A 10,589-nucleotide genomic window follows, 5' to 3' on the forward strand; every position below is an offset into this window, starting at 1 on the left:
AGAGTGGTGACTCTCTGAACTGATTTGGATAGTTTTCCCAATTATTGGGCAAAAAACTCTGAATTGGGCAGACTGTGAAAACACAGCCTTAGAGTTAGACCAACAGTTCAAAAGTAATACGGACATTATTGGTATTTCCGATGAGACCAAATTATCATGAATATTTTGTATTTTCTCTGCAAAATTCACCAGGAACAACCATTTCACAGCTATTTTTTAAAAGTCTCCTGGGGGGGCATGTCCTCGAACCCCCCTAGAAAGGTGTTGACCCCAGAACCCATTAACCCTGTCCACCAAATATGTAACACAAAGTTACGCCCTTGCAGACAGGGATGTGGATACTGACAGACAGTCTAACAGGTCGCTGCTCAACTGGCGAGGAGGGGGACTTTAGAGCTTTGAGCCCCCCCCCCCCTCCCCCCCAGCACACTCTCCTGTCTGTCAGGGTTGAGCCCCTCCCCACTTGTTGATGGTGTCACCTATCATGGTGTCGTCATGGAATTGAGTGACATTCCAGATGCTATGATGTCATTCTGTTGATCCCAGACATAATTCTAACCAGACCTTTCTTATTCATTTCAGTTACTTATTTAATCAGGGGCATCATTTCAGCCGAACCTTGGGTACGGCAAAGTGACGGGGATTTCTTCAAAAAAGTGACTGCATTTACTTTGGGACAGCGACTCCCATTGTTAGGGCGGAGACATGAGTATCTCATCATTCATTATAGATCTCTGCTCTATATAAAGCCAGACATACCAACAAATACCGCTAAACTGCATTTGCATTTTAATCGAGATTGGAATGATTTTAATCGCCTATTTTAAACCATTGGTGTTGAGCTATGATATGGCGACTGCCATACCCAATTGACACTCCTGTATTTAATCCTCTGTTCTCTCTTACTTGCTCTCCCTCTCCTCCCCCCTCCTCACATCCCTCCCCGTGTCTCCCAGAGCTGCAGAGAGGAGAGAGTGTGGTAGACAGGCAGGTGAAAGAGGCTCGTACTAAATGTCGTTCCATCGCCTCCCTGCTCACCGACGCTCCGTACTCCAACTCCAAAGGAGTTCTCATGTTCAAGAAGAGACGCCAGCGTGCCAAGAAGTTCACCCTCACCTGTTTCGGCCGCGCGGAGGGGGAGGTGGGTGCTGAGACTGGGGGAGAGACGGAGGGGGAGGTGGGTGCTGAGACTGGGGGAGAGACGGAGGGAGAGGAGGAGGAGGGGAGTTCCTTCCCCTCGGGTTCAGAGGTGGATGAAGAGGGCTTCGCTGGAACCTTTGACCCCACCTGGGACAGCGGATACCTAGACCTGCTGGATAGGAGGAGCTCCGCCTGTCCGTCCACATATAACTCAAGGTCCCAAACACCAACCAATCAGAGCTCAGGGTTGGATTCCTCGGCTTATCAGAGCCCAGAGATTAATGTGTCAATCAATCAGGGCTCTGTGGCGAATGCCCCAGCCTATCAGAGCCCAGGGCTGGACTCCATTGCCTATCAGGGGAAAGAGACGGAGCAGTCTGAGCAGCAAAGGAAAAGGGTCACCCATGTCGCCTATAACCCCGCCCCTAACCCCTCCCCGGCCGCAGGTTTGTCAAACGGGGGCCCTGTAGGGGTGAGTCGGGCCAGTGTGGTTCTGACCCCCCCCTCTCACACACCTAACCTCCAGCCTGACCTAAACGCTAACCCTAACCCGCCTGGAGGGATCCATAACCGCACGGCATGCCCCTTCACCTCAGGCCTCGCCCCATCTCGCCCTCCAGTCACCCCTGTCATCTTTCGACCCGTCCAGCCCACTCCTGCCGTAACTATGGTTTCCAAACCCACCGCTGCGGTATCCATGGTGACCATTGCCCCTCCTCGCCCTTCAGGGGGGCCCCAGGCAAGGAGAGCGGTCTCTAGTACCTCTCTCTATATCCCCCCTAGACCTGCTGCAGCCATCCTCTCTCCTACCTCTGCCCTCCCTCGTCCTCCGGTTCTATCTCCTCCCTCTCTGGCCTCAGCTCCCTTCTCTCTTACCTACACTCCCTCTCAACCTTTCATTCCTCCCTCTGTCCATACTGCCACCTTCTCTCCCTCTTCTGCCCCCTATTCTCTTCCGAATCATCCTCCTCAACCCACCCAACACTTCTGCTCCTTGACTGCTCCTCAACCTTTCTCTACACCTCCTCCAGCCCCCACTCAACACTTCTCTGCTCCTCCTCGACAACCTTTCTCCCCTCCTCCTGACGCCCCAGTCTATCCATCCTCTGCTGTGGCTGCCCAGTCCTTCTCTGCTTCTCCTTCTATTAATCAATCCTTCCCTCCTTCCTATCCCACACCTTACTCTCACCCACCCCCCCTTGCTCAGACGCAACCCCCTCCTCCCCTGACCTTCAACCCCTATATTGCCACTGCGACCCCCTCCACTGCCCAGCCCCCATCCTCTGATTCGCTGTCCTCCCGTGAGCAGCGTATCGCCGTCCCCGCCTCCAGAACAGGCATACTGGCAGAGGCACGTCGTCGCAGCAACAAGAAGCCAATGTTCCGTCCGTCTGTGGAGAACAAGAAGGACGTGTCTCCCAACCCGGCCCTGCTCGAACTGCTCCAAAACCCGGACGCACCAACCAGGATGGGTCCACGCCCCGGTTCCGGTCCCGGCTCCATGGGGCCTAGTGGAGGAGTGGGAGGTGTGGAGACTGGAGGTGAGTCTGGCCCTGAAGAGGACTGGTTGAGGCTGGGGGCCGAGGCCTGTAACTTCATGCAGGCCCGGAGAGGCCCCAAGCCCCCTCCTGTGGCCCCTAAAACGCAGGGCCCTCCACAGGTACCCCAGTTAGCAGGGAAGGGGGGTCAGCTGTTCGCCCGTAGGCAGAGCAGGATGGATCGCTATGTGGTGGAGAGCACCCCCTCCTCACCCCAACCCTCTCCCGGCCACCCCCGCCAGCCCTCTCCCACCCTCTCCCTCCCCTCTCAATTCAGATACTCCTCCAGCTGCAGAGCCCCCCCTCCCATCAGCTACAACCCCCTCCTCTCCCCCTCCTGCCCTCCCCAGGCCCAGCGCCAGAGAGCGGGGGTAGCAGGGCAGGGTGCGAGACCAGCGGGGCATAAAGCCGCTCCTGGGGGTCAGAAGGCTCAAGGCATCAAGGCTTTGGACTTTATGAGTCGCCAGCCCTACCAGCTAAACTCCTCCCTCTTCTGTTACGGGGGCGGGACTCCCCAGCAAGCACAGGCCTATCAACAGCAGCCACGCATGATGGGCGGATCCTACGGGCCCATCAAGACGCCACGTGTGTATGAGATCAAGCGCTTCTCCACGCCACCTCCCACAGGCCCCTCCCCTACGATCATTGTCCCACGGTCAGCGACCACACTGGGAGAACCGCTGTGGAGGTCTGATATCATTTCTCCTCTGCCCACAGCCACTCCCTGCTACCAATCCCCCTCTAACACCCCCTACCAGCCTCAGCCCCAGTGGGTCCCTCCTCCTCCAGCCCCCAACGCCCCCCTCCCTCAGCTCCCTAGCTTCCCCTCTGCCCATGTCCCTAACCCTCACTCCTACCCCTCCGAGCCCCACGCCCCTCAACAGGGTAACAGGCAGTTTAAGAGTGCCCCTGATCTCAGTCCTCTTGTCCACACCCCACCTTGCCCCGCCTCCACCAAGCCCTCCAGAGTTCCTCGCCCCAGATTCAGTACCTCTAACCTGGGTCTGCAACCCAGTGTCTGGCGCCCCGGATCCACCACGCACTGAGATTGCAGGTCATGGATTGGCATGAAACGACAGGAATATAAATCCCCCCACATTCTGTTGTGATTTTGTTTTTTGGTCTTTGTCACGTCTAAGAAGATGTTAGTATGGTGCATTGCAGGCTTTTATTGATTTCTTGTTTGGGCACTATTGCAACTCTTGGATCACACCACCCATTTCATAATTTGACCACCTCTGTTTCTCTGCGTAAAAAATATTGTTTGATGTATAATTGATACACGTTGTTGATATAGTTCATATGTATGCATATATGTATGCATATATGAATGTAAAATAAGTATTTAATGACAATCAGAAAGATAAAAAGTGATCTAAAATGAGAACGACATGGAGAGGGAGAGAGAATGGGACACGATGTGAAGTTGAATAAAGTTTATTTAAAGCGATGGGGTCCACAGAATAAAGGTGAAAGTAAAGAATGAAGTTGAGTGATAAACTGATACATGGAGGATGTGCTAAAGACAAGCCTGTGGAACGAGAGAGTGATGGAGGATGGAGAGGAGAGATAGATTAGTGGAGAGATAGACTGGAGGACACATAGATTATAGGAGAGATAGACTGGAGGACAGATAGATTATAGGAGAGATAGATTGGAGGAGAGATAGATTAGAGGAGAGATCGACTGGAGGACAGATAGATTAGAGGAGAGATCGACTGGAGGACAGATAGATTAGAGGAGAGATCGACTGGAGGACAGATAGATTAGAGGACAGATAGATTAGAGGAGAGATAGACTGGAGGACAAATAGATTAGAGGACAGATAGATTAGAGGAGAGAGACTGGAGGACAGATAGATTAGAGGAGAGATCGACTGGAGGACAGATAGATTAGAGGAGAGATCGACTGGAGGACAGATAGATTAGAGGAGAGATAGACTGGAGGACAGATAGATTAGAGGACAGATAGATTAGAGGAGAGAGACTGGAGGACAGATAGATTAGAGGAGAGATCGACTGGAGGACAGATAGATTAGAGGAGAGATCGACTGGAGGACAGATAGATTAGAGGAGAGATCGACTGGAGGACAGATAGATTAGAGGAGAGATCGACTGGAGGACAGATAGATTAGAGGACAGATAGATTAGAGGAGAGATAGACTGGAGGACAGATAGATTAGAGGACAGATAGATTAGAGGAGAGAGACTGGAGGACAGATAGATTAGAGGAGAGATCGACTGGAGGACAGATAGATTAGAGGAGAGATCGACTGGAGGACAGATAGATTAGAGGACAGATAGACTGGAGGACAGATAGATTAGAGGACAGATAGATTAGAGGACAGATAGATTAGAGGAGAGAGACTGGAGGACAGATAGATTAGAGGACGGATAGACTGGAGGACAGATAGATTAGAGGACAGATAGATTAGAGGAGAGAGACTGGAGGACAGATAGATTAGAGGACAGATAGACTGGAGGACAGATAGATTAGAGGACAGATAGATTAGAGGAGAGGAAATAAGAGTCCTCTCTAAGAGACAAACTGTTTGGTAATATGCTGATCTGTTAAAGACTAGGATGGACTATATGCCTGCGGTGTGCTGCCATTGTGGCTTTAACTCGGGGGGCTAACACAGTCTCGTGGAGCGATGACGGGCACCGGTTCAAACCCCAGTTGGTCACATAAAGGCCTGAATCTGAAATAGAGATCTGACTCCGTTACAACTATATTGTACTTATTATTGTCATGATTATTGTGATTATATTCTTATTCTGAATATTATAAAATAGCCCGTTTTTTTTGGAGGGGGGAGGCTTCATGTGATTGTGTCAGAGTATTGCACAGTAGTACATCAGGATGCATTTGTTAGATGTTTTCCCCACTTCATAAAGTGCACCCTTTTATTGTTATAAGGAGGGGTGGAAGGGACGGGAGGTTGGAGGTTGTGGTGATGATTTGTCTGATTGTTGATATGCGAGCTGTTAAAAGTTGTTATTCTGTGGTACAGAGAAATAAAACTAGACGTGAAACTCTCCAGCTGTCTGTCTGTCTGTCTCTACCTATGTCACTGACATCATGCCACCGTCGCGGACTCCGAAGTCTTGCTCCCAGACAAACTAAACAGCCTCTTTGCTCGCTTTGAGGACAATACAGTGCCACCAACACAGCCCGCTACCAAAACCTGCCGGCTCTCCTTCACCGCAGCCAACACGAGTAAAACATTTAAACGTGTTAACCCTCGCAAGGCTGCCGACCCAGATGGCATCCCTAGCTGCGTCTTCAGAGCATGCGCAGACCAGCTGGCTGGTGTGTTTACAGACATATTCAATCAATCCGTATCCCAGTCTGCTGTTCCCACATGCTTCAAGAGGGCCACCATTGTTCCTGTTCCCAAGAAAGCTAAGGCAACTGAGCTGTAGCACTCACTTTCCCACCTTGAACTGCTTTGAGAGACTAGTCAAGGATCATATCACCTCCACCCTACCTGACACCCTAGACCCACTCCAATTTGCTTACCTCCCCAATAGGTCCACAGACGACGCAATCACAATCACACTGCACATTGCCCTAACCCATCTGGACAAGAGGAATACCTATGTAAGAATGCTGTTCATCGTCTACAGATCAGCATTTAACACCATAGTACCCTCCAAACTCGTTATTAAGCTTGAGACCCTGGGTCTCGACTCCGCCCTGTGCAAATGGGTACTGGACTTTCTGACAGGATGCCCCCAGGTGGTGAGGGTAGAAAACAACATCTCCACCCGGCTGATCCTCAACACTGGGGCCCCACAAGGGTGCGTTCTCAACCCTCTCCTGTACTCCCTGTTCACCCATGACTGCGTGGCCATGCACTCTTCCAACTCAATCATCAACTTTGCAGACGACACTACAGTGGTGGGCTTGATTACCAACGACGACGAGACGGCCTACAGGGAGGAGGTGAGGGCCCTCAGAGTGTGGTGTCAGGAAAACAACCTCACACTCACACTCAGCTTCTATCTCAAGGCCACCAGACTGCTAAACAGCCATCACTAACACTGAGTGGCTGCTGCCAACATACTGACTCAAATCTCTAGCCACTTAATAATTAAAAATTGGATGTAATAAATGTATCACTAGTCACTTTAAACAATGTCACTTTATATGTTTACATACCCTACATTACTCATCTCATATGTATATACTGTATTCTATACCATCTACTGCATCTTGCCTATGCCGTTCGGCCATCGCTCATCCATATATTTATATGTACATATTCTTATTCATTCCTTTACACTTGTGTGTATAAGGTAGTTGTTGTGAAATTGTTAGATTACTTGTTAGATATTACTGCACGGTCGGAACTAGAAGCACAAGCATTTCGCTACACTCGCATTAACATCTGCTAGCCATGTGTATGTAACCAATAACATTTGATTTGATTTTGAATATGAAGGACTGGGTAAGAGATGTATTATGATCATATGGGACAGTCCCTACCTTCATCCACTCGTGGTAATAACTGGTACTGAACTCAGTCCTGTGGCTCCCTTGGCGTTAGGCTCTTTTTGAATCTTCATACACTAACTATCACAAGCCCCCCTCCTATTTTTAGTCCTGTTGATCTCCAGTCATCTGGTTGAGTGCTGAGTGCTGGACTCTAAACACTGATACATTTTACAATGTTATTAGAGTAAAGACATCAGAAGAATCAATTCGCTCTCTATCTTCCCCCCTCACTCTCTAACTTCCCCCCTCACTCTCTATGTCCCTCTCTATGTCCTCCCCCTCTCGCTCTCTATGCCCCCCCCCACTCTCTATGTCCCCCCCCTCTCACTCTCTATGTCCCTCTCTATGTCCCCCCCCTCTCGCTCTCTATGTCCCAGTCTCCCCCCCACTCTCTGTGTCTATAAAATAAATCTCTCTCTCTCTCTCTCTCTCTCTCTCTCTCTCTCTCACTCTCTCGCTCTCTCTCCTGGTCTATACATAGACCTCAGGAGCATCTGAGAGATAGTATCAGTCTCCTCGTAGAGCCTTAAGAAGCTCCTAGCCCCCCTGAGCCCTTAACCTCCAGCCACCCACCCAAGGCCTCCATAGCCCAGCTCCTTCCTGTGCTAGGGTTTCACTCCCTCTTGGGTGTAGAGGAGGGGAGGCACTTGGACACTCTCTTGAATACTTTCAACTCTTCTCCTTCTTCCCTTCTTCTCTAATTCCTGAGGATTCTACTGAGGTAAGGCTGAGTTTGTGACATCGCTGCCCACGCAATCCCACACACACACAAGCAGTACATGTCTGTGGCTTATGTTGTTGTGATAATAGGGAAATTAAGCAGGACTGATGATACAGGGCTACCAGGCAGGGAGCGAATTGAGCGAAATACCAACTGGAAGGTTGATTGAACATGGGTTTATGCCATGCAGGGCCTGCACTGTGCTAGGCTGTGCTGTGCCAGGCAGAGAAGTCCCCGTCAGTGTGAATCATGTGTCATCCACCATATGGCAGCATATCATATCACATCATAAAATGAATGAATAAATGTATCAACGGTATCGTTTCAACTCACATCGGCTAGTAGCTGTATGGATCATGCAACGCTGGCAGACTGATAAGCTCTTCAACACTTACTCGATACACCTTTGACAGCCCCATGTTAAATCATTGGGTACTAAGTTGAATGACTACATGGTCAGTGAATGCAAACTATGCCGTTGGCCTGCTTGTTCCCGAAACCATTCCCATTCCATGTCCATCAGACCAGAGTGAGTTAGAAATGTGAGGTTGATGGGCGGCAGGTAGCCTAGTGGTTAAGAGCGTTGGACCAGTAACTGAAAGGTCACTGGTTTGAATCCCCAGATGACTAGGTGAACTTTTTTGTCTATATAACCCCAATTCCTCCTGTAAATAGCTCTGGATAAAAGCGGAGTGAGCGGAGTGTTTTGGGATTTGGGATGTTTGGGAATGTGCTGACTGACTATGTTTGTTGTCCTCCGGTGAGATTTATCTGCAGCTAAATCAGGAATAGTGAGCGGGACAGGAGTCCCTTCTGCTTGGGGTAACCAGACATTCAGGCTCACGTTCTCCTGAAGTTGGGGGACTTTTCCCAGCGCTAACTCAGCAGGAGCTCCATAAGCCTGGCGTTCTCCCACCTCAGTGGGAGCAATATTTAAATGTTGACCTGTAATTGATTGTCTTTATTGTGTACAATATAGGCAATCCGTTTTATATACAGTACCAGTCAAAAGTTCGGACACAGCTACTCATAGAACGGTTTTTCTTTACTTTTACTATTTTCTACATTGTAGAATAATAGTGAAGACATCAAAACTATGAAATAAACACATATGGAATCATGTAGTAACTAAAAAAGTGTTAAACAAATCAAAATGTATTTTATATGTGAGATTCTTAAAAGTAGCCACCAGTTGCCTTGATGACAGCTTTGCATGGTCTTGGCATTCTCTCAACCAGCTTCACGAGGAATGCTTTTCCAACAGTCTTGAAGGAGTTCCCACATATGCTGAGAGCTTGTTGGCTGCTTTTCCTTCACTATGCGGTCCAACTCATCCCAAACCTTTTCAATTGGGTTGAGGTCAGGTGATTGTAGGGGCTAGGTCATCTGATGCACCACTTCATCACTCTCCTTCTTGGTTAAATAGTTTGACATACATTTTAGAGTGAAAAATCTTAGTCTCAGCATTACTCTGTCACCGTGGAATTGCCCTGTGTGTGTGTGTGTTTGTGTGTGTGTGTGTGTGTGTGTGTGTGTGAGTGGTGACAGTAGCACTCAACAGAGCTGCTGTGGAACATGTAGTAATAATAGCTACAGGGTGTTGGATTCCAGCAGGAGCTTCAATTACAGCAGATTATATCAATTACAACACCAACTACAGTATGGAATAGACCCACAGGCCAAGAGCCTCAAAGTAATGGTTCCCTAGACACCTAAAAACCTTTCCTTTTCGGATCAGTCATGTATCATCATCATCATCATCATCATCATCATTATCATTATCAGTCTGATTGGGATTTGTGGATGTCACCGATCGCTCTGTGATTGGCTGTTGATTTGAACTGTGTATTTCTGATTGGTGCAGGCTCTAGCATGCCTCTCCTCAACTCCCGCCCCCCCCAAAGAGGAAGAAGGCCAACAAGATCATTACTGATCTGACCAACATCACCCAGGACGGTATGACGCATGCACGCGCACACACACCCACACACACCCACGCGCACACACACACACACACACACACACACACACACACACACACACACACCACACACACACACACACACCACACACACACACATACCATACACACACAGTCCTGATTTACAAGGTACTGCAAGCTACAGCTCTCAGCACAGGATTGCTTTGCCAGCTCCCAGCTTTGTGTGTGTGTGTGTGTGTGTGTGTGTGTGTGTGCGTGTGTGTGTGTGTGTGTGTGTGTGTGTGTGTGTGTATATATTGTGTGGCTGGGCTCCAGGTGTTATGAGTGATATCAGGGAGTGTGTAGCAGATGACGAGGAGAACGTTTTACGGGGAGGAGAGCAGACCAGCCAGCCATCTGTAAAACATATTTGACACTTTTATCAGAGAGAGAGAGAGAGAGAGAGAGAGAGAAAGAGATATAGGGAATAGGGAGAGAGAGAGAGAGAGAGAGAGAGAGAGAGAGAGAGAGAAGAGAGAGAGAGAGAGAGAGAGAGAGAGAGGAGAACGATAAGCAATAATTGATAATATTAAAGTGAATTAGGGAGAGAGAGAGAGAGAAGGAGAGAGAGCGCAGAGAGAGAAATAAGAATATACGGGAATAGGGATAGAGAGAGAGAGAAGAGAGAGGACGAGAGGAGAGAAAGAAAGAAAGAATATATAGGGAATAGGGGAGAGAGAGAGAGAGAGGAGAGAGAGAGAGAGAGAGA

At 49.1% G+C, this 10,589-nt stretch overlaps 2 protein-coding genes across 2 annotated transcripts in view; both read left to right on the forward strand.

Moving 5' to 3' along the window:
• Positions 1 to 5,718, forward strand: part of LOC109870144 (synaptopodin 2-like protein) — an 11,044-nt gene extending 5,326 nt beyond the window's left edge. The window contains exon 5 of the mRNA XM_020460508.2: positions 957 to 5,718. Coding sequence (XP_020316097.1) covers positions 957 to 3,724 — 2,768 coding nt within the window. The 3' untranslated portion in view covers positions 3,725 to 5,718. The remainder of the gene's footprint in view (positions 1 to 956) is intronic.
• Positions 5,719 to 7,119: 1,401 nt separating this feature from the next.
• The window catches only part of LOC109887603 (myozenin-1), a 5,679-nt gene continuing 2,209 nt past the window's right edge, over positions 7,120 to 10,589 (forward strand). Inside the window, exons 1-2 of the mRNA XM_031804581.1 lie at positions 7,120 to 7,131; positions 9,771 to 9,855. Of these exons, the coding sequence (XP_031660441.1) occupies positions 7,120 to 7,131; positions 9,771 to 9,855 (97 nt within the window). The remainder of the gene's footprint in view (positions 7,132 to 9,770; positions 9,856 to 10,589) is intronic.

The sequence above is a fragment of the Oncorhynchus kisutch genome, linkage group LG25 (assembly GCF_002021735.2).
Source record: "Oncorhynchus kisutch isolate 150728-3 linkage group LG25, Okis_V2, whole genome shotgun sequence".
NCBI classification, from domain to species: Eukaryota; Metazoa; Chordata; class Actinopteri; order Salmoniformes; family Salmonidae; genus Oncorhynchus; species Oncorhynchus kisutch.